Source organism: Pelodiscus sinensis, chromosome 9 (assembly GCF_052426305.1).
Source record: "Pelodiscus sinensis isolate ZL-2025 chromosome 9, ASM5242630v1, whole genome shotgun sequence".
Classification (NCBI taxonomy): domain Eukaryota; kingdom Metazoa; phylum Chordata; order Testudines; family Trionychidae; genus Pelodiscus; species Pelodiscus sinensis.
This window is the reverse complement of record NC_143060.1, coordinates 24,990,265-25,014,598: the sequence shown is the minus strand read 5'-3', so window position 1 is coordinate 25,014,598 and position 24,334 is coordinate 24,990,265. Positions and strand designations below refer to the sequence as shown.

Sequence of the window (24,334 nt, the reverse complement as noted above, 5' to 3'; positions counted from 1 at the left end):
TGTAGCACCATGGAAAAGTTGATGTATTTGGAGGTATGGAGGTCGGGGGCCAGAATGGGGATTTGGGTGCTGTCAATCCCCCTCACCCTGTGGCTGGGGAAGATCATAGCAGCAAAGCCAGTGACAACGGGATCCACGTTCCCCAGGGTGATGACCCTCCACAGCAGGATGGCATTGATGGCCTTGACCACCTATAGAAACATAGAATCATATGGTTGGAAGAGACCTTGGGAGGTCACTGAGTCCAACCCCCTGCCCTAAGCAGGACCAATTCCAACTAAATGATCCCAGCCAAGGCTTTGTCAAACAGGGACTCTAGGGGTAGACTCATAGACTCATAGACTTTAAGGTCAGAAGGGACCATTATGATCATCTAGTCTGACCCCCTGCACAGTGCAGGCCACAAAATCTCACCCACCCCTCCTAGAATAATCCTCTCACCTATATCTCAGATATTGAAGCCTTCAAATACTTTGAAGACCCCAAGATGCAGAGAATCCTCTAGCTGTGATCTGTACCCCATGCTACAGAGGAAGGCGAAAAACCTCCAGGGCCTCTGCCAATCTACCCTGGAGGAAAATTCCTTCCTGACCCCAAATATGGCGATCAGCTAAACCCTGAGCATGTGAGCAAGACTCATCAGCCAGACACCCAGAAAGTTCTCTATAGTAACTCCTATCATCCCTCCATTGACCTATTTCCCACTGATAATGAATGGTCAATTAGTTACCAAGATCATGTTATCTCATCAAACCATCCCCTTCATAAACCCATTTAGTTTAATCTTGAAACCAGATAGATTTTTTGCCCCCACTACTTCCCTTGGAAGGCCGTTCCAGAACTTCACTCCTCTAATGGTTAGAAACCTTCGTCTAATCTCAAGTCTAAACTTCCTACTAGCCAGCTTATATCCATTTGTTCTTGTGTCCATATTGATATTAAACTTAAATAATTCCTCTCCCTCCCTGGTATTTATCCCTTTAATATATTTAAAAAGTGCAATCATGTCCCCCCTCAGCCTTCTTTTGGTTAAAGTAAACAAGCCAAGCTCCTTGAGTCTCCTTTCAAAAGACAGGTTTTCCATTCCTCAGATCATCCTAGTGGCCCTTCTTTATACCTGTTCCAGTTTGAATTCATCCTTCTTAACATGGGAGACCAGAACTGCACACAGTATTCCAAATGGGGTCTCACCAATGCCTTGTATAATGGCACTAACACCTCCTTATCCCTACTGGAAATACCTCGCCTAATACATCCCAAGATCGTATTAGCCTTTTTCACGGCCATGTCACAATGGCGGCTCATAGTCATTCTATAATCAACCAGGACTCCGAGGTCCTTCTCCTCCTCCGTTACTTCCAACTGATGTGTCCCCAGCTTATAACTAAAATGCTTGTTATTAATCCCTAAATGCATAACCTTACACTTCTCACTATTAAATTTCATCCTATTGCTATCACTCCAATTTACAAGATCATCCAGATCTTCCTGTATGATATCCCGATCCTTTTCTGAATTGGCAATAGCTCCCAACTTTGTGTCATCCGCAAATTTTATTAGGACACTTCCTCTTTTGGTGCCAAGATCAGCAATAAAAAGATTAAATAAAATTGGCCCCAAAACTGATCCCTGAGGAACTCCACTAGTAACCTTCCTCCAACCTGACAGTTCACCTTTCAGTATGACCCGCTGTAGTCTCCCCTTTCACCAGTTGCTTATCCACCTCTCAACTTTCATATTAATCCCTATCTTTTCCAATTTAACCAACAATTCCCCATGTGGTACTGTATCAAATGCCTTACTAAAGTCGAGGTAGATTAGATCCACTGCATTTCCTTTATCTAAAAAAATCTGTTACTTTCTCAAAAAAGGAGATCAGGTTGGTTTGGCACGATCTACCTTTTGTAAAACCATGGTGTAATTTGTCCCAATTGCCATTAGCCTCAATGTCTCTAACTACTTTCTCCTTCAAAATTTTTTCCAGGATCTTATATACTACAGATGTCAAACTAACAGGCCTATAGTTACCCAGGTCGCTTTTTTTCCCTTTCTTAAAAATCGGAACTATATTAGCAATTCTCCAGTCAAATGGTACAACCCCTGAGTTTAGAGATTTATTAAAAAAAATTGCTAATGGACTTGCAAGTTCATGTGCCAGTTCCTTTAATATTCTTGGATGAAGATTATCTGGGCCCCCCGATTTACTCCCATTAAGCTGTTCAAGTTTGGCTTTTACCTCGGATATGGTAATATCTACCTCCTTATCCTTAGTCCCATTTGTTAACTTACCATTATCCCTAAGCTCTTCATTAGCCTCATTAAAGACTGAAGCAAAGTATTTGTTCAAATATTGGGCCATTCCTAGATTATCCTTAACCTCCACTCCATCCTTAGTAATTAGCAGTCCTACTTCTTCTTTTTTTGTTTTTTTCCTATTTATATGGCTATAAAACCTTTTACTATTGGTTTTAATTCCCTTTGCAAGGTCCAACTCTACCTGACTTTTAGCCTTTCTCACTTTATCCCTACATGCTCTAACCTCAATAAGGTAGCTTTCTTTACTGATCCCTCCCATTTTCCACTCCTTATATGCTTTCTGCTTTTTCTTAATCACCTCTCTGAGATGCTTGCTCATCCAGCTTGGTCTAACACAACTGCCTATAAATCTGAGCCCTATTATTATTACTAGCACTTGTTCTCCAGTCTATATCTGGAAAGTTGAAATCTCCCATGATTACACAGTTTCCATGAGTATTTACTTCATTAAAAACATTAAAGAGGTCTCTATCCATATCCAAATTGGATCCTGGTGGTCTATAACACACCCCAAGCACTATCCCAGGGGAGGATCTGATAGTTTTCTTCCCCAATGTGATTTTTGCCCAAATGGACTCTGTCTTCTCCATTCCATCACTTTTTATTTCTTTACAATCTACCTCATCTTTGATATACAATGCGACTCCACCACCTTTACCCTTATTTCTGTCTTTCCTAAACAGCACATAGCCTTTAATACCTGTACTCCAGTCATGCCTAGTATTCCACCATGTTTCTGTTATTCCTATAATATCTGGTTTCACTTCCTGGACCAATAGCTCTAGTTCCTCCTTTTTGTTACCTAGGCTCCTCGCATTGGTGTACAAACATCTTAATTTTTGCTGTTTGGCCTCATTCACATACTTTACCCAATTTGGCACAGATGTTATACCTCCAATATGACCTATTAGACTAGTATCCACCCCACCCTTCCTCATGTTCATTCTCCTACCCCCAGCTATATCCTTTCTTACTTCGTTTTCCTCCCTCTCAGTGGGTATGTCTACACTACCCTCCTAGTTCGAACTAGGAGGGTAATGTAGGCATACCGCACTTGCAAATGAAGCCCGGGATTTGAATTTCCCGAGCTTCATTTGCATAAGCGGGGAGTCGCCATTTTTAAAACCCCGCTGGTTCGAACCCCGTGCAGCGCGGCTACACGGGGCTCGAACTAGATAGTTCAGACTAGGCTTCCTAGTCCGAACTACCGGTACACCTCGTGGAACTGCCTTGAGGGCGGTGGTCCTGCCTTGAGGGCGGGGGGCTGGACTCGATGACCTCTTGAGGTCCCTTCCAGTCCTATGATTCTATGATTCTATGATTCTATTAGTCCGGTGAACACAAAAACAAACCAGAACACCCTCTCCACAGAAAAAACAAACTCCAAACAAGTTCCAATATCCAAACTCCCCTTACAAACTCCCACTCAAACTCCCCTGTTTACAGCTCTGTTTGTTTGGCTCCTGTGCCACTGCAGCTATCTGGTAGGTTACCTCAGGATAGAGATGTTACCTCCTTAGGTAACCCATTTCAGTGCCTCACCATCTTTCTAGTGAAATAGTAAAATAGTCAAATCTGTATGAGCATGGTCCCTACTATGGACTTCCCCAGGCTGAACTAGTTCTCCACTGAGCGGTAACTCTCTGGGTTGCTGAGCTTCCACATCGAGTGATGGCAACATGTTTCTGGAGGAGGATGTCAGGTTGCAGATGGATGTCCTGTCACCTGAGGGTAGGGGTGAGCCATTTGCAGAGCTCAAGGAAGGTGGCCTTCCATGTGCGAAAGTTCTGAAGCCGCTGCTGGTCATTCCACTGCTGCATGATGATGCGGTCTCACCATTCAGAACTGGTCTCCCACTGCCAGAAGCAGTGTTCCATGATGTGGAGAGAATGCTTGGGAATTTGGTGCATCATGAGGGCCAGGCCCTGGGTAAAGAGGTATGGGTTGCTCATCATACTCTTGAAGTACCATGTGGGCAATACGGATGAAGTGCGCCATGAGGCACAGCATGAGGTCCAAGAACCTGGCACTGCTTTGCAGCAGCTCCGGCTCCTTGGTGTGAGTGCTGTGGCAGCCTTAACGGCAACCAGAGCATGTGGCATGAGTTCGGTGTTCCACAAGGGGTAGTGAAGAAGTGAAGTGTGAGACGCGGCTAAAGTGAGGAGCCACATTAAGCATGAGTCTCAGCTAGCCTCAGCAAGCAGCTACAGGAAGTGACTGCTCTCCTAATGCCCTCCCCGGAGTGCTTCTGGGGGCTTCAAATGCAATTTAGGCTCCAATGAGTGTGGACATGCTATTTCAATATAATTCTGCACTATTTTGATGTGCATTCGTAGTGTTGACATGCTATTTTGAAATAGTTATTTCAGGAGTTATAATTTCCCACTTTAGATATGTTCCAAGTGTGGTCTTCTATGTTCCTCAGAAGCTGAAGTTGAAATGAAGGAGACTAATTCTCATTCTCGTGGCCTTTTGGACTTACTGCTTTTTAGTAGGTAAATTGTATGTAAATGTAAAAAATGTAATTTGTTTGACCCAACATATTGTTAAAATGCCATTTTGATAGTTTGGGAAAAATTGTTTTAATATGGAAAAATAAAGCCTTGTGTAACAGGCCTCATGATTTTGCTGCTCATTTTTTTTATCATCCTAGTGGTAATCGTTATATCCAGAATAATACAAAATAATAATATTTAATAGCTCATTATTAGTAATATGGAGGATAAAGCATATCAGCACTTTAAGACTGAGAAATAACTACTACACAAGATTAGAAGTGACTTTAATGAGATTTTTATTATACAAGAGCTACTAGAAGATTATTTTAAAACAAAGTTGGGATAATTATCTTCCCATTGAAGTATGATAGAAAGTAAGGTTAGCAAGAAAAACCTGATACAACACCAAGTTGTCTTTATGGCAGAAGAATGAATGCATGTCATTGAGGACCTTGTAGTAATTAGTGGAGCATGAACAACAAAAGGCATGAGAACTGATTCACTTACTAGTGCTTGCAGTATGTTTGTTTATTTGGACATGTTCATCAGCCCAGAACTTTTAGCTCCTTTTCCATCCTCAGATCTATTCTCACATCTGTCAGATTCTATCTTAAGTCAGTTTAAATTTGAGTGGTCCTGTAATAATCTTTTCCTCAAACATGACTTGTTGTTCTTCCTAATGCTGTCAGCTAATATGCTGTTCTCATCCTTGCTTTTGCAATTATTCTTTTGTAACCTAAACAACTCATTGAACCTTGTCTTAGTTTTTTCCTCAATTATAATTTTAGACTCATTTATACTAGGTAAGCCACTTTTAACCTTTTCTTTCTTGCTTTAATGATATTTGTAACTGAACCTAAAATTAATAACATAATAGATTTTAATCTTAGCATCAACAGCCAAGGATTCAGGGGTTAAATCAGGATAATCTAATACTCTGACTGTGTTCAAGAAAACTCATACAAGCTACAATGCCCAGTGCCTCACTCCACCCCTTGAGGAACAGAGGCAACTGTGATGAGCTTTCACAGCCTTCTCATACCATTTATCCAGCCTTGAAACTGAGGTTCTGAATTTGTTCACCTCATGAGCTTTATTAATCTTGCTGAGGGTACTTCTACTCTGAAGTTCTTCGGCTCTCCAGCCTCTTTTCCTGCTCAGTCTAAGTCTGACTCCTCTTCTTTTCCAATTTTCACCTGTCTCTTCCTCAGTTTCACTTACCTTTTTACCTACTCCCCTTTCTTATTTCATCAACCCTTTCTCACGTTTGTCCTGGGGCTGCCAAAAAATCCTAAAACTAAGTTTTGATAACAAATGATAATCTATGCAAATAGCTTGAAAAAGGTAGGCAGAACTGATATATACCTGCCATCTCACTGATAATTTGCTTGTACTTGCATAGTATCTTTCACCTCAGCAGTCTTTTGTGGGCTATAGGTTTCTTTTTGTCTTCTTAGACTATACATTCTTCTGGACCAGGGACTTTCTGTGTTTTAGGGTACGTCTACACTGCACAGCTGCTACTCCGTGTCTGCACAAGCCGCCCGTTATTTCAAAATATCTTTTGAAATAATGGGCATCCTATTTCGCCATCCTGGTAAACCTCATTGCATGAGGAATAAGGAATGGCTCGAAATAGCATGTTATTTAGAAATTTGGCACTGTGTAGATGCACCAAATTTCAAAATAAGCTATTTTGAAATTGGTTTGAGATAAGATACGCAATTTGCATAGCTTAAATTATGTATCTTATTTCAAGTTTAGGGTGCTGTGTAGATGCACCCTTAGTCTTAACCCCCACTGTCAGTCTATTCAACATCACATCAGCTGTGCAAATAGCATAACTGAAGTTGATGGACTTACCGTGGCAATTTGTGTGTAATAAGGTTGGTGGGAGCATCTTTCCCATTGAGACTCACTACTCTTCTTGTCCTGTTGGAGTACCTGTGTTGACAGGTTAGTACTCGGAGATCGATTTATTGTGTCTGATCAGATGTGATAAATCAACAGCCAGTAGATCAATCACTGCAGCGTTGATCCCTGGCATAGTGGAAACAAGTCCTTAGTTTCTTTATGGTGGATTGGAGCCTGAGCCTAACGGGGACCTTAGGAAACTAATGAAAAACAAAAAATAACATGTACTCTGTAATTTAATTGATGTTCCCAGCCAGCAGGAGTGCACAAACTGTGTGTTAATTGAAGACTCAGAAAAAACAAACAAACCCCACTCAGGTTCAGGTCTTAATGTGTTCCAGGCCTCAGTTAATTCATCTGGGTTGGGGGGAAAAGATACCTTTAAGCTATCCATGTGTTCTTCCAGTGCCCAGAATACTTAGGGTGCTGTGATGCAAGTTGGAGAAGCCTTAAGGCCGACATAACTTGCTCTGGCTTCTGAAGGCTCCTGTTCGAGTGGAATTTCCAACTACAACATTTTCAGGTATCTCTAAGGATATTATTAATTTTTCTGATAGCTTCTAAAAGGGCCACAGCTGATATTCATAGTGCAGGGGCAGTTGATCCTCATCTTGTTCCTGCTAATTTTTGAATAATGTTGATGCAAGTCTTCATTCATTTTAGAGCAGCGGTTCCCAACCTTTTCTAAATGGGGACCCATTTTGACAATTCAGGAAGACTTGGTGACCTAAGGCAATTCAAAAACAGGGGAAGGAGGGAGGGCAGAGCCATCTGGGGAGACACTTGCTGACCCTTTTGAAATGTAACAGCGACCCATATTTGGGTCCTGATCCATACGTTGGGAAACCCTGCTTTAGAGACTACTTTTTTAAGGTTGTCCTGAAAGGTCAGTGTGCAGTCAAGAATGACACCAAGATATGTTGCTTTTGGTCATAACACACAGTTTCGCTACAAAACTTGACAGATACTATTTTATTTGATTCTGTCATCAAGATGGAAAGCGGAGACTAATGATTGCTCAGATTTGGTCTCAGCCACCATTTTTGAAAGTATTCTGCCATGATCATAAAGTCAGATATAAGGATCACTTCAAGTTATTTAAAATTACGGGCCTGGTTTTCCAAATCATCAGCACATTCAGATTTATTGTGCTATCATTTGGGGAATGTCTGATTGCATGCATAAGGCCTTCTACACTTTCAAGCCATGTTTCTACCTTGTTGCATCCAGTGATGCCTGGAGGGTTTTTCCAATTTCTTGGTCTCTACATTTGCCATATTTGTAGAAGAGGTTTTGGTTCTCTGCAGTCCAGAAAGGAGTGTACAATGATCTGTGTCTCCAGGGATGTTATTCCTTGTGGCAGAGATTGGAAGTTCAGTAAAACTGCCAAAAGTCTTCACTATTGTATTGTAGTCTTCACAGTCATAGTGAAAGTGGCCCACTATGCTTGTTTAAAACTCCAGCCTGCCATCAAGTTTTTAGTAGAGATCTGTGATTTGAATGCCTGTACAGATCAAGACTGGTCTGTTCTGGCTGTTTGGAAGTCCTTGAGGGTGATCCACAATGTAAGTATTGGTGTGACTCTATGATCTTTAGAAATGAAAGCCAGATGAGGGCAGTATACTCTTCCATCTTACAGAATGGAAAATGAGTTGCTGTTTCACATCAGAAAGGAGGATCATACTTTTGTCTATGCTTATTATGTGAGTTTTTCATCTGCAGTGTTTTTGAGGCATAGCCCCATTGTATATGGTGACTACTATAGTTGTCCACAAATATAGCAGGATTCCTGTGCATTCTTCAGAGCTGCTTGAAGACATAGTATATATGTTAATGATGGCAGGCTTGCCAATGCACACACAAATTGCAGTTGTTGCTTTGTGTGCTGTTGGAGTACATATTTATCTCCCACTTTTTGTAAATTGAAAAATTATGACCTTCAGTGTGATGCACCCTGTGAGTGACAAACCATGGCTCACATAATCAAACCAGTGACCAAACATCAGCTGTTGACCTCCTGGCCAAAGAGTAATAAAATAAGCCTAATGTTTCCTAAAACAGAGTGGCTGTGTCTACACTGGCCGCTTGAATTTCCGCAAGAACACTGACGATCTCATGTAAGAAATCAGTGCTTCTTGCGGAAATACTATGCTGCTCCCGTTCGGGCAAAAGTCCTTTTGCACAAAAGCCAGTGTAGACAGCTCAGATTTGTTTTGCGCAAAAAAGCCCCGATCGCGAAACTGACGATCAGGGCTTTTTTGCGCAAAAGCACGTCTAAATTGGCACAGATGCTTTTCTGCAAAAAGTGCTTTTGCGGAAAAGTGTCCGTGCCAATCTAGACACTCTTTTCCGCAAATGCTTTTAACGGAAAACTTTTCCGTTAAAAGCATTTGCGGAAAATCATGCCAGTCTAGACGTAGCCAGTATGAATAGCCTAAGGCTGACTCATTGCTGTGAAAGCTTACCCCTATGGGCTAAATTGAGATGTAATTGATTAAAGACTGGTTAATTAATTAGTTAACAAAGGAATCCAGCTCATGAGCTGTGGTTGATTAAAGGGGGAGATAAGACGAAGGAGGGAAAAGGTAGAGTAACAGTCCAGGATGTCAGAGAGATGAGTCTCCCAGCACTATGCATAGGCAGCAGGGTGAAGCTTGGGGAAAATCTTATGCTGTGAGGATTCTGATGTAATTAATAAAATCTAAAACTTAAGAATTTTAATAAATGTACATCAAACTACGTAATTACTTAAATTAAGATTCATAGATATAGTATACCCAGCTGGTTAGCAAAAATAAATACTAAATATGTGCAATGGCTATATTTAATTGCAAATCAACATTTTTATCTGTTACCAACCAATGAGGATCAACATTTTTTGGGGAAAGTAACTGAAAAGTACAAATAGAAAACAGTATTAAAATAAATTATTTAAATCCAGGTTTTCTGCTTGTTTAAAATCATGGTTAAATGTAGTGATTTAAATAATTTCAGTTTAACTCCATCCTCCCCACATTGAGCAGTGTCATTATCTTCCTTGTTTGTCCCCTTTACTTGTTAGTTGATCCCACCACATTTTTTAGCAGGAGGAGGGTGGTCATTGTTTGGCATGATGAAAGAGAGGATGCTTTACAAGTGTGTGTGTGTGGCAGAGGGTATGGTTACCTGGACTGTGTACTTTTACAGCAAATAGTAAAGTTGCAGCCTGATTAAAACTGTATCTAGTATCTCCTTTCCATCTTTTGTATAGCTGGACAACAACAGAAATACCAATTCTATTTCAGAGATCCTATATCTGATATACAGAATTTCTTCTTGATTTTTATACCTTTGGCTTTTTGCTCTTCAAATTCCAACTTAACTCTCCTAATTTCCATTTTACCTATTGCCTTAAGCTCCACTAGTGTTGGACTTCCATTTTCATAATTATACTTGTTTGGCCTGAATAACCTTCTTGAACCTTACCATTTAGTTATACTGATTTATTTCTTGCATCTAATGATATGTTTATATCATCTCCATGCAGGGACTAAAGATTTTAATTTCCTAGTGCATATAATTACCTCCCCTATATTACACTCATTTCTATATTAACAGCAGTTATACATTCTTTTGCAATGATTTCTGTTATAGAGACATTTACTAAATGCCTCGGGAATATTTTCACTATCTTCTGAATAAATTCAGAAAAGTTGTATGTTTTTATATTAACATAGAAAACTCAAGCTAATTGTTTTCATGTAAAGTCATAGTTTACCTCAGTGTAGTAGAGGTCAAACCTATATCCCCCATCAACTAACTACAAATCCCAGGGGTGGGTGTGTGTGTGTGTGTGTGTGTGTGTGTGTGGGTGGGGGGGGGGGAGGAGGGGAGCGTGTTAGGTTGATTTTTGACTAGCCACACTGACTTGAAGACTTTTTATGCATTGTCTCCACTAGGGCTTTACATGACTTTAGCTATCTTGATATAAAAATAACCATTTTTTTTGTTTTGTTTAGTAAAATGACAACTTGTGCTGATACAACATCCCATTGAAGTCAGTTGCAGTGGATGGTCCCCTATTTGCCCTCTGTTATAAAAAGAAAACCAGTAGTAGGCAAAAACTTGTTTTTGTTGATCCTAAGATTCCACATAAAAATTAAATTTCCCCTTACAAATACCCTCTTCATTCCCCACACGTGTAACCTAATTTGTCTGAAACCCCCACCACTAAAATACTTCCTTTTTTGAAAGAGTTCAAATTCTGCTTTGTAATTCTGCACCTTGTTAGCAGAAGTAAAATATATTTTTTCTTGTTTTGTTCAATGCATTAAGTGGAACAGTCACAACATACACTATCACTGGAATTTGTCCTGATATATTTGTAGACCTTTTCTTGTTAAATGGCAGATGTAAATTGGATCTGGGCATGGGTAGCAAGTGGGGGTATGCCTCTTCAAACAGCCAGGTATGGCCCTGCCCACTCTGCGACCCAAGGCCCTGCTCTGGCGGTGCTGCTGGGCTCCAGGGACTGGGGTCATGCATCCACCTTCTTGGAGCTGGGGAGTCTGCAGTGGCACTACTGCATACTCTTGTGCTCTCCCTCCTGGCTTGCTGGGGTGGTAGAAACTGCAGGTGCTAGCCAGCCTGGTTGGGGAGGTAAGAGGCCTCTGGATAACTTCTGGGGCATGCAGAAGCAGTGGGCAGAGCAGGGTGCAAGCCTCCAAGCCAGCAGTTCACACGCTGTACATGTATGTTGTGGGGCTTGCTTTCAGAGAATGAGTTAACTGTTATACAAATATTTATAAATAAGATGTCACAACTCTTTGTGTCTTTTGCATAACGCTTTGATTTTGTCACAGGTAATTTTAGTAATAGGCATGGACATGTCACTGGCAATAAACAAAATGTAAGGTAAGCTTGTAACGTGCCCCTGACTTCTTTTTACTAACAATACACTTAGAGGAACAAACAGGATGCTGCCAGAGCTTACAGGTGCTCCAGCCCCACTGCTGCTCCTGCATCTAGGGCTGATCCAACTTCAGTTGTGGCTTTCGTAGAATAGGGGTGCTGTCCCAGCATCCCTATGGTTGACCATGTGTCAACTTTTCCTTCAGTCCTGAGGCTGTTGCAGTCCTGCCACAGAAAGTCATGGAATCTGTGACCTCCCTGACATAATAGTAGCCTTATGTATTTGAATTTATCTACTGACTTCTGAGTTGTACAGTGTCATGGCTGGACAACAGGCTGACTTTCCATATGACAGGTAGAAATACTATGTAGGGCCTGAAACAAAGAGAACAGACCCTATATTTAGGGCCTGAGCTCACCTAAATACTGGGAGAACCTCTTAGTTGATTTCAGTAGGAGCTGGATGAGCTGTGGAAAAAGGAGCTCATGTTTACAATAAACAATGTGTCAGAGTTTCATTTACATCACAGTCCCTTTATACCACACTAATAGTATAAAGTATCCTTAAAGTGAATGTAAATATAATTAGTCTCGGAAGGATTAGATTTTTTGATAACTGGCTGTAAGCTTCCATTTTCACCATAAAAAAATTTCCGTAGATAGGTAAAGTTAGAAAAATAATGTTTGAGAATTTATTAGAGTTAGATTTAAGGACATTTATTTGTACATATTGATATGATTTTGACAATTTGTGTTAACATTTTAATGGTTGCAAAGTGTTAACTTTTCAAATCTCAGTGTCTATCACTAAATTATTTTCTGATACCCCTCTAGCTTTCTATAGCTGTTAACATTTAAATACAACTGTGAGACTTGCATTTAACTCAATGGCCTTTCCAGTTTTTCTTATTTTGTATATAGTTATATATCTTATTTTACTTCATATATCAGCAAGGGTACTGAGTTAACTTAGAAGTGGAAATCTTCAGCTGAATTTTCTTTTATGCCTATAAAATTTCAATCTAAATATTTAAGTACCATTGTTTTTAGCATATAATTTACTTTGTTTTTCATTTTTCTTAAGTATTAGTGTACAGAAGGAAATTATAAGTACTGAGTTTCATTTTATTCTTTAATAACAATAAAAGCATCAACAGTCCAACTTATTCAGTCACTCAGAATTACCTACATTTTTATCTACTGTGAACAAAAATAACAGAAGTTCTGTTTTTACAGCAAAATTCCTTTGGCTGAAGTTCTTCTGAAGAGACATTTTATCAGGGAAAGAGCAAAACAAATTTACAGTCAAAGCATGCTATCAGTAAGTGATAGTAAAAGCTCTGTGTATCACATCATTAAACCAGAACAGAATATAGAGGACAAAATGCTTACATCTGTAAAACAAGTAAGTGTACTATTAAATATTAATTTAATAACTATTTCAGAAAAATCTGGACTCTGCATATAGTATTAAAGATCATTGTAAATATTCCAGGAAAATCTGTTAAGAATAAAGAGCTTCTATTGAAAAAACTTTGTTCTTGATATTTATGGTTCTGTTTTGCAAGTCACATTGCAATCTTTACAACCTTAAAGACAGGATGGTCTTTGTCTGGACTCAGAGGCGCAAAAAGGAGTACTGGCTCCTTTAGGGATTCCCTCTCCTTGAGGATTGGGAGAGAGGCAAGGAAGGCATCAATGGAACAGTTGGGCAGGTAAAATATTGGTCCCAGTGCACCCAGTGGAGACCATGTACACCCAATCCTTCCAACAGGAGCCCCCATGTTTAGGGAGAATGGGATACACCTCTCTTACTGGGGAGTGGTTATATTTTGGCTGAAGCTAGGGACAGAAATGTTAACTGTTTGGAAAACTAGCTGAGGGTGAGGAAGAAAGCAGCCAAGCTAATTATTGGCATCTCGTTGTGGTAGGTGTCTTGATTAACTGTAGTTGAACATTATGAAGCTCCTAATGTCTGGGTATGATGAGAAGATAGCCCCTTAACCCATATATGAGGGAAAAGTGATGAGGTCCCAGCAGCTGGCTGGGGAACTCCTGTGGAAGGAGGATGGGAGCCTTCTGTCAGATGGGAATGAGTAAGGAAGGAATCATGAACTGCATTGTATAGGATTTTACAGGATAGTTCCCAGATGAATTAAGTTAACCAAGTTATAGCCTAATTAAAGCACAACCATCACATCTTGTCTCTCTTCCTGTATGTCTAGAACATATCATGTGAAATGCTTATGGGTGGTACAAATGGATAAAACAGACAGAATTGCTAATATTTAGTGTACATACTAAGGATGTAAAATTCCAGTTAAAAAGTTAACAAGGTAAACAGAATGTTAAAACATTCCGATTAACGGGGATCCTCCAGATGGGGGGCTGGAGTGGCTGCCCACCCATAGCATGGCGTGGCAGGCCGGCCAGACTGGTGCAGCCCCCTGTCTGCCACGTGGTGCGGTTGAGGGGGCTACTCCAGCCCAGCTGTACCCACCATGCCACAGGCTGCTCTGATCAGGCCAGACGCAGCCCATTGTGCTATGGGTGGGGGCTGCTTGGGCTGGTCCCACCACACTGTGGGGGACTTCTCAGGCAGGGCCTACTACACTGTGCATTAGGTGGGGGCTATTCCTGCCTGCCCGTATTGACAGTTAACCCAGTTAGGGTGATACTTACCGGGTATCTGGTAAACCAGTTACCCATTTACATTCTAATACATACTGTGGCTCTATCTATTATAGTATTCTAGTTGTTAGTGCTGTGCAGTTTTGTAAAATCTACATGCCATTCAGTGCACTTCTTTTATTTAAATCTTTTTAATATTTGTTGACACAATTTGCAAATACAGAGCTGCTATTCTGTGGCACAAAAGTAAAGAGCAGTAGAAAATCCACTTATACAAAAAGCATATCTGTTTCCCTTTTGCAAATACAATTTTCTGTTTTCCTCCTTTCTCTGTGCTTTCTTTGTGCTTTCTTATTGCTGTCAGATATTATATAGCATGCTACTGTTGCCACTTTTGCACATAATTGTAGTTTTCCTCCTCATAGAAGAGAATCAGAGTCTTCCCTTTTTGAAGTTAAAAACCAAAATAGCCTCTCTTTATGAAGTGAATAGGGTTGTATATTACAAGTTTAATATAATTGCTGAATGAATTTCATGTAGAAAATGTTGATGTTTATGATGTTTTCATGTAGAAACATGTTTGATGTTTAATGTTATTTTGATTAATTTTAAACCACCTATGTTGTTAATTTGAACTTTAAAAAAATAATACGTTACCAGAGGTGGTTCTAGTCACAGCTTCAGGAACTCCAGGAATCAGGAAAGGTACTTGTCAATTGCCTTCCATCTGATACTGCCTGTAAATTTCCTTATTGGATTCTAGCTTTTTATGTTTCTTTTAATCTCTAATTGACACAGAGCCCCTTTAATAACCAGCTTTACAGCCTTAAACTATTTGCTTTCCCTGTCATCTGTTTTCCAGAAATCTAACCTTTTTCCTTTCTGGTCACTAGTCTAGGAGCAGTAATCAGAGATGTTCATACAGTATGTCAATATCTGGTAGTTTGAAATATCCAGCCTTAAAATCAGATTATTCTTATTACCATTTGACTGTTTTCTGCAGTTACATTTTGATATGATTTTAATAGAAAGTAGCTGGTGGACATGTAATATGGTTAATGCTTTATTGATGTTATTTTTCTTCCTTCAAAATCAGTGGGAGTTTGGCCTTTCAGTCAATGGGTTGTGCTGTATAACATTTGAATGATAGGGTAAAGGTTTCAGATGTATACAACCCCAGTTTCAGATTTTAGCTCTTGCAATATTCGATTTAGCTGATAATGAAATAACGGGGTGGAAAAAACAAACAAGTAGCCTGAATAATATGATTTCAAGTTCCAATGTTCTGTGACTTGCTAGCGCTAGATACACATGATATATAACTCTGGAAAAAAACTTGCCTATGATATACAGTATTAATTTCTAGCACTGATCGTATATGAGTTATTGAAATTTAAAACGGTCTCTGACCCTTTAATCTAGCAATGCTTTTTGCACTAGTTTAGAATTAATATGGCAAATCTCCATAGATATGCCCATAAATACAGTTCTGAACTTAGGAAAAAGAAATTTTGGACCATAGAGGAAAGTGCTGCTGAAGGTAGTATGGTTGCTTGGTTTGCATCCCAGAAATAGATACACTTTAGTATCTATTAGTATGATAGACAGCCTGCTTCTCATTTATAGTAAAGTTCTTTACACTGTATTAAATCTCCCTTACCATGCTAAGACCTTAGAGTAAATGAAGCTCAGGCCCAGAGTCTAACACTATGTCTACACTACAGAGTGCTGCGTCCAGGGAATGCATCCACTTTTTCGGATCAGTTGCCCAAAATTCAGGCATGCTCTTTCAGAAGCCCTATATTCTTCATTTTATGAGGAATAAAGGCTCTTCTGAAAGAGGAGGTTTTTCCCAAATTATGCCCTGTGTAGACAGGCCAAATGTTGGCAAAGCCTCTTCTGAAAAAATAATCTGAAAAAGCCTCTTCTGAAAAAAGAATCTGAAAATAACCTGCCGTGTAAACATAAGCTTAAGGCATTTTGCCAATTCATAAGTCCATGTAAAGTACTATTCTAAATGTAAGCTATTTGTTACATATATTTTCTTTTACATATTGTGATGGGTTACATATTGTGATGTGCCACCTGAAAGTGGGGTACTGCTGAGCCCTCCAACATTGTACTTCTCTGACAAGCTGCAAAGCCCCCAGCCTGCACTTTCACAAACATACATAAAGGTAGGGATTCGCCCAATTGCAATTGCATGCATGCGCACTGACCAGTCCATGTATAGGAAGGCTATCACTAGGGTGACTACCAGCTCCTCAGGCACACACCCCTTTAGAGTATGAACCCACAATTTTGCTATCTTGCACTGTACAGGAAACTGTACTGTGTATACTCAAATTCATCCCCTCCCTCAATGTAGGAAGGAATATGCAACAGCCTTTGACCCCGGAGTTAAGATCCCCATACACTTCACTCCAACTGACTAGTTTAGACAAAGCAAAAACAACTTTATTAACTACAAAAGATAGATTTTAGGTGATTATACATAATAGCAAACAGATCAAAGCAGGCTACCTAGCAAATAAACAAAAAATGCAAAATAAGCTTAATATACTTAATAGATTGGATATGAATAGCAGATTCACACCCTAAGCAGTTTGTAGATTCTTAAGGGACAGGCAGTACTTGTTTTAGAATTTAGACTCTCCAGGTGTTTCATTCACAGCCTAAAAACCCCTTAGCCTGAGTCCAGAGCTTCTCCCAGTCCAGGTTTTGTTCCTTAGGTTTTTTCCTCAAGTTTTCTATCTTCTTGGGTGGGGAGTGAAGAACCCCAGCTGATGTCATTTCTTGCCTTATACAGTTTTTGCATATAGCAGGAACTCGTTTAAAAGCTTGGCTTCTAGACCAGTATGTGGAAAAACATTGCAATCGTAAGATGACGTCCAGCATCCTGCAACCTGTTCACGCGTCCTTGTAAAATCATAGCAGCCGTTACTTACAGGTTGTCGTGAGCGTTCAAGGAAAGCTCATCACCAGGTGGAAGATAAGCTTCTCCTAAGGCATATTTTTCTCTAATGGTCTACTGCCATGAAGGGCCCTTCCCTTCCCACCATTTTATACTGAAAGCATTTTATTTAGTGGACTTTACCCAGGTGTGAATGCATTGAAAAACAGGTTCAGATGCATAACAGATCTAAAACAATATACATAACTTCATTTACAAAGATGGTATATCACAAAGTAGGATAATCATATTCAACAAATCATAACTTTTGCAATGACCCATCTTGCATAAAATGCATCATAATTATGCCATAATCATACCTTAAATATCATTATGAAGAATATGGGGTTCAGAATCACACATTGCATCTCTGACTTTTCTTCTCGATATTAATCTTCCTTAGGTCAAAATGGAAAACTCCATTATACAGGATGAATGTAATGACAAAGTGCAATGAACTTCAAACACCCTGAGCTGATGATTGTTCCACTGTTGCACTTCCTCAGACCTGCTGAGGAACAGACCCGGACAAAGGGTGGGCTGGAGCCCACTGCTTTTGGGGTTGTTTATTGGTACAGATTCTTAAGAGTAAAGTGATACTCACACACACACACACCTCGTTCATGCTGGGAGTTTGTAGGCAGTGCAGTGTAGATTACTTTTGATTTCACTGGTGGCTGGAGTGCTGGCCAGGCATCAGATTTCTGGAGACTCAACCATGATGTTCCTTGGGAGATCCCTTCAGATCTGCAGGAGGCTTTTCTTTCTCTGGGCTGGTCCCAGGCTTCTGCTGTGATGTTACATTTTGTCTGAGAGCGAGCGAGATAGAGATTTTCTGGCCACTTCTCAGTTTATTTATCTGTTTGCAGGGTCTTTGTCTGCCTTAAAAGGTCACAGATCCTAAACTGCCTTTGATTGGGTATTTCTCATTCATACCTCACACACATTCTACAGATTACATACATATTCATAAGCAATATGGTTTCTAGGCAAAGTTGGGCCTCCTGGCTTTGAGTAACAAGAAATTGCATTGTCCTAAAGATAACATGCCAAAGGCATGATAAAAAGCTTAACATAAATTATAACTAAGAAAGCCAAGATCAGGGAAGAAGGGAAAAGCAGAAGAGTATGTCCAGTTAGCTAGACTTAAGTGGCAAGGAGGAAGCAGGGTTGTGTCTGACAAGTTACACCACAAGGTAGAGATGTCAGACTCGAGGCCAAATTCAACTCTACTTTAAACAAGTGGCATTCCACTGACATCAGGGCCATGTCTATACTACAAATTTACTAAGTGTCACTTCTTGGCACTTGATTTTACAAATTCAAAATTCTGTGTCCTCAATATGGGGAAGAATCGAATATAGTCTGAGGCAGGCTCCATTAACGTGAATGCACTACCTCGGACTCAGAGGCTCAGGAAGCACTACGGGGAGCTGTGGGAGGCCTCTGGAAGCCAGTTAGTTTGAATTAGTGGTACCAGAGTGTCTGCACTAACATTATTTTGGTTTTACAAGTTCGGGAATAGCGTTATTCCTGATGAAAAGCTCTAGAACAATGTTTGAATTCTGGGCCCCATTATTCTGGCATAACAGGCTTGGTAGTGTGGATGAATCGCTTACAAAATCAACCTTGCGGGGCTGATTTCAGACTAGGGTCCTAGTGTAGATAAGGCCCAGCAGAATCAGCCATTTAAGTTTGCACTTCTGTTACAATATTTCTTGGTTCTGCTTATTTACCATATATTTTAGAGAGTTTGTGCATCTGTCTGTGAATCCTTGTTTGTTCAAAAACTCTTCCTAAATGGTAAGAGCCAGGGTCACCAAATTTGGTATGCAGCTTCCTATTACCCTAACTGAAATCAAGGTCATGGTTTGGTTGTGCCAGGAAAACTGGAAGTGCCTGTAATGAGAATGTTTTCCAGAACACAGAAAAGGAGGGGGCAGAGATAAGGGATGCTATTCTGCAGAGTAGGGATGTGAAAAGTTAACCAGTTAGCCAGTGAACATCACGAAATACAGGTGATGCTTACCAGTTCCGGTTAACTGGTGGGAGAGCTGGAGCAGCCCCTGATTGCAACGGGGGAGAGAGGGTATCCATTCCAGACCAGCTGTGGTGGCTCTCCTGCCTCCTTTTTTAATTGATTAACTGGATAAACATAATATTTAATTACTTTACCAATTAAACTGTATTTTATATCCATACTACAGAGTGACCACTAGGAGCAGCGACATCTGCCTGACAGTGGCCAATTGGGGATGGGGTTTCACATAGCCAGCCATTGGACTGGATAAGTGGTTCATCAGCCCCAAACAGTGCCAGATGTTGGGGGTAGACCCCCAACCGTGGCCTCCCTGACTCAGACCCCCTGGGACCACCCTGAGGGCCAGGAAGCAGAGCCCAACCCACACGCAAGAGAAACGCCCCCAGGAAGAGTCCAGGAACCAGGCTTAGGCCCTTTCCTGGAGAAGAGGATCCTTCTGAGGAGAGTCTAGAGCCAGGAACCATGGCCCACTCCTGGCTGCAGGCTGGAGTGGAAGGCCGATGGTGGCCGGTGCTATTGCTTTGTGTTCCCCCGTCCATGATCAAGCTGCAAGCCAGGAGTGGGGAGGGGGGTGGGGCACTGAAGGCCAGGGCAAACCCTCGGAACCTTTTCCTTCCCCTCTGGGACAGATTGAACACAGGGTGAGGTTGGGGAGGGAGGCTGCTGGAGGCCAGGGCCAGCCTCCAAACCCTTGCTCTTCCCCTACTACCTACAGGCTGGGGGAGGGGTCAGCTAGAGGCTGGGGCCAGCCCCCAGAGCACTGCCCACACCCGACCAGCTGCAGTGCAGAGAGGGGGCAGCTGGATGCTCTGTCCTCCTGGGCAGGCTGGATGTCAAGGGGTGCATCTGGAGGTCAGGGTCACCCTAGGTATGTCTAGACTACAGGCTTTTGTCAACAGAAGTTTTGTCGACAGATACTGTCGACAAAGCTTCTGTCGACAAAGTGCATCTAGACTACATCCAGTTCTGTCGACAAAGCAAGCTGCTTTGTCGAAATGACAGTGTAGACGCAAAGGACAGTGTAGATGCAGTAACGCCTCCTGTCAACAGAACTGTGTCGACAAAAGGCGTTATTCCTCGTAGAATGAGGTTTACAGCCGTCAACAAAACTGCTGAGTTATGTCGACAGAACTCAGTGGCAGTGTAGATGCAGATATAGTTTTGTCGACAAAAGTCTACTTTTGTCAACAAAACCCTGTAGTCTAGACACATGCCCTGTGTAGCCCTGGCCCCCAGAGGAGCTGCCAGTTGAGGAGTGCAGCTCCAGCCCCCCCCCAGGAGGAGCTGCCAGTCATAGAGCACAGCCCCACCTTTTCAGGAGGAACCACTGCCACAGCAGCACCATCCTTGCTGCCTCAGATGGTCTTCATAAGCTCCCCTCCCCCAGTCTCCCAGCCCACTGGCATGAGCCTCTTCCCTGAGTCCTGAATTTGCCACTCCCTGCCCTAAGCCCCATCACACATCAAACCCTGTACCCTGCACCACCTGTCCACACTGAAGCAGCCTCTACTCTATTCCCTGAACTCCCCTAACTCTCCCTGCCTCCTGCCCTCAATCCTACACCCCTACCTCCTACACTGAGCTTCTTAGCCTCTGCCCTAGCTCTGGGACTCCCCACTCCCTGCCCTCAGCCCCCCCATCTCTGTCCTGAATTCTGAATCCCCACCCTCTACCCTGACCGCCCCCCATATGAAATTCTGTTTTCAGCCCCACACCCTCTGCCCTGAGTCTCCCCAACCCTCTGTCCTCATTCCTGCACTTTTTATTCTAGCAAAAGACAGAAAACTTGCAAATATTGTCTACCAACAAGCTCTATCTAATATATGAATTACTTTCCTTCTTTTATTAATACAAACTTCTTTTTTCCTTCATTTTTGAAAAATACACTAATTTAAATAACGCATGTACATTTTCCTTCACTTAAAGACCTGAGCAACTCCAGGTACATTTGTTAGTGAACCTATAAATGTTGATTTACAGAAATCTTATAAAAGCATTGCTCAGAGATTCTTGAGTTGAATGGTTTAACAACTGGAAATAATTAGGTTAGTGTTTGTACACATAATTAATATTGTGTTTTTCTTTAAAAAGTATAACTAAAATCAATATTTATTTTACACTAAATGTAGTTGAGGTATTAATACAATGTGATTTTAAGAATTAGAAGGAAAGTAAAATTGCACTCATTTTCCTTAGCCTAATATTTACATTTTTAACAGGTAAAACACTTTTCATTGCTATTGAGTTGTACAATATTATTTTTTTCATCGTTAATTAAGATTGACATTTTATAGAACAATGCTAGCGGTGGACTTTTTTTTTTTTTTTTTTTAAGAACATGTCACTTTTGACATTAGTACTGTGGAAGCCTATTATAAGATTGTATATAATTTTTCAATCCACTTAGCATATATGCATTTAATGTTTATACATACTGAAATTGTTCTTGTGATTGTTAAGCCATTTTCAAAGCACATCTCAGTCATTATTATTGTAGATGAAACTACTTTTCAGTAGTTGCTTCCATTGCTAGGCAACATGGTTGTCTCCATCACTAGTTTCAGAAATGCTGATTGTTTACAAAATGTGTATTTCAATTTATTCAATGAGAATTGATTCTTATCTTGTGAATTTGCATAATCTGAGGTTGGTGGAGAGGAATTTTCATTTGAGAGGAAGGAAATATTTCTCCAATGAACTGGATTATAAAAGTAATAACTGATTGAAACTGTTCAATGGTCTGGAATTTGGGGGGGGGGCAGTTATCACTCTGCTGTATTTTATTTGGGAGAGCAATTGTTTATCACCCTGCTGCAATTTATGTGGCTATCACTTCCATATGTGTTGGAAACATACAGCAAAGGAAAATATTACAAAAATAACTTATTAACCAGAAAAATGACTATTTGTTAGCAATTCTAAAATTTTAAAACATTGTACCAACAACCTCTTGAAAAAGACTTACAATTTAGTTGCTATGAGAAACTCATACTGACATAAGATTCCAACCTTGATTAGGCTATTGAGAAGTCTCTGTTCTCTTTGCTTGACCACTTAACCGGAGAATCTGAATCACCAACATAAACTACCAGTACTTGATTCCCAAGCCAGTGTAAACACTCAGGGTACGTCTAGAGTACATCCCTAGACATTGTAAATGAAATTGCAAATGAATCTGGGATTTGAATTTTCCACGCTTCACATTTGTATAATCACATCATGGCACTCTTTTGAAAAAGCTCTATTTTGAAAGTGAAACCACAGTCTAGAAGCGGTTCTTTCGAAAATAGAAGCCTTTTTCGAAAGATCCTGTAAACTTGAGATCTTTCAAAACAGGATCTTTCGAAAAAGGCTTCTATTTTCGAAAGAACTGCATTTAGACTGCGGTTTCACTTTTGAAATAGAGCTTTTTCAAAAGAGTGCCATGATGTGATTATGCAAATGAAGCGTGGGAAATTCAAATCCCAGGTTCATTTGCAATTTCGAAGTGTCTAACTTACATCCCTCTGTCGAAAGAAGGATGTAGTCTAGACACACCCTCAGGGTCAAATTTTGGCATGGTGCGAAAGACTGTAACAATCATTGCCCTTGCAGTGTTTGGGTTTTTCAGCCTCTGAATATTTCTGCATCAGTTAGACCCAAACAAAAAGACACTTTATACCATGCATTGCTTAGTTATAGAGATGCTGTGCACACATCTTTAAATTCAATGCCTATCAGCAGAACATAATTTATTTACTTTCATACCGTGTTATTCTGCATAGTGGTGGTGCCCTACAAATTTTACAATGAGCAATTTGTAATGCTATTCCATATTTTCTGTTTTATTGTCAAATCTTTTATAGAACTTTTAAAATGTCTTTTTAAACTTATGAGGACTTTAATTAAAAATTATGTACTCTATCTTTTCAAGTTGTGTTTAATTTTTGTTTTTAGCTAGTATTCCTAAATTAAACATCCTTTATCAATTTAGTTTACAGCATCTTTTAAATCATCCAGTTGTATTTCTTAATATTGTGGAAGGTTAGAACTCTAAAGTAAAATACTAATCTGATAATGTTAAGACTGCGCAAAATAATCATACATATAAATTATAATTTCTTGAGAGGGAAGAAATATTATAGGCACACGAACATGAGGAAGGCAGATTTATCAATCTAGTGAAGCAATAGTGCTGGAATTCTGAACAAATGGTTCTAATTGTGAATAACATTCTGTTATTCAAAGGAAATATTAGTGATAATGGTGACTATCTGTGAGTATTTCAGAAGGAAGCTAACTGATTCACATTAAGAACTGATGAAGCTACAGGAGAAAGGATCAAACTCAAGAATGTACCTGCCTGTTGATATAATATAGAAATATGCAAGCATTTTGTCTAATTGTACAAAACAAATGAAATAATTGAAATGCCACTGATGGGTGTTCTGTTACTGAAAATTTTTTTTAAAAGCATACGCACTTATGATTTAGCCCAAATTTAGTCACCAATCTCTGAGAGAGGGCATGATTTAGGACACAGTTCTGTCATTTGCATCTGCCATTGGCTAGCTTAGTGTATTGACTTTTGTGGATTGCATTCTATGGTATCTGTCATGGTGACAAGTATCAGAGGGGTAGCTGTGTTAGTCTGAATCTGAATAAACAACGAGAAGTCCTGTGGCATCTTAGGGTATGTGTACACTACAAAGTTAGTTCGAACTAACGGACGTTAGTTCGAACTAACATTCATAGCCGCTACACTAGCGCTCCGCTAGTTCGAATTTAATTCAAACTAGCGGAGCACTTAGTTCGAACTAGGAAAACCTCATTTTACGAGGATTAAGCCTAGTTCGAACTAGCTAGTTCGAATTAAGGGCTCTGTAGACCCTTAATTCGAACTAGTGGGAGGCTAGCCCTCCCCAGCTTTCCCTGGTGGCCACTGTGGCCAACACCAGGGAAACTCTATGCCCCCCTCCCGGCCCCGGACCCCTTAAAGGGGCACGGGCTGGCTATGGTGCCCGTGCCAGGTGCAAGCCTGCCAGCACCCAGCCCGCAGACCCTGCATCTGGCAAGGATCGAGACACCCACCCGATGCCCCCCAGCCCTCCC

The 24,334-nt window shown here is 40.5% G+C and overlaps 1 protein-coding gene across 1 annotated transcript in view; it reads left to right on the top strand.

The window, feature by feature from the left end:
* Nucleotides 1–24,334, top strand: part of LRRIQ3 (leucine rich repeats and IQ motif containing 3) — a 100,270-nt gene that overhangs the window by 41,931 nt on the left and 34,005 nt on the right. Inside the window, 1 exon segment of the mRNA XM_075936241.2 lies at nt 12,855–13,023. Coding sequence (XP_075792356.2) covers nt 12,855–13,023 — 169 coding nt within the window.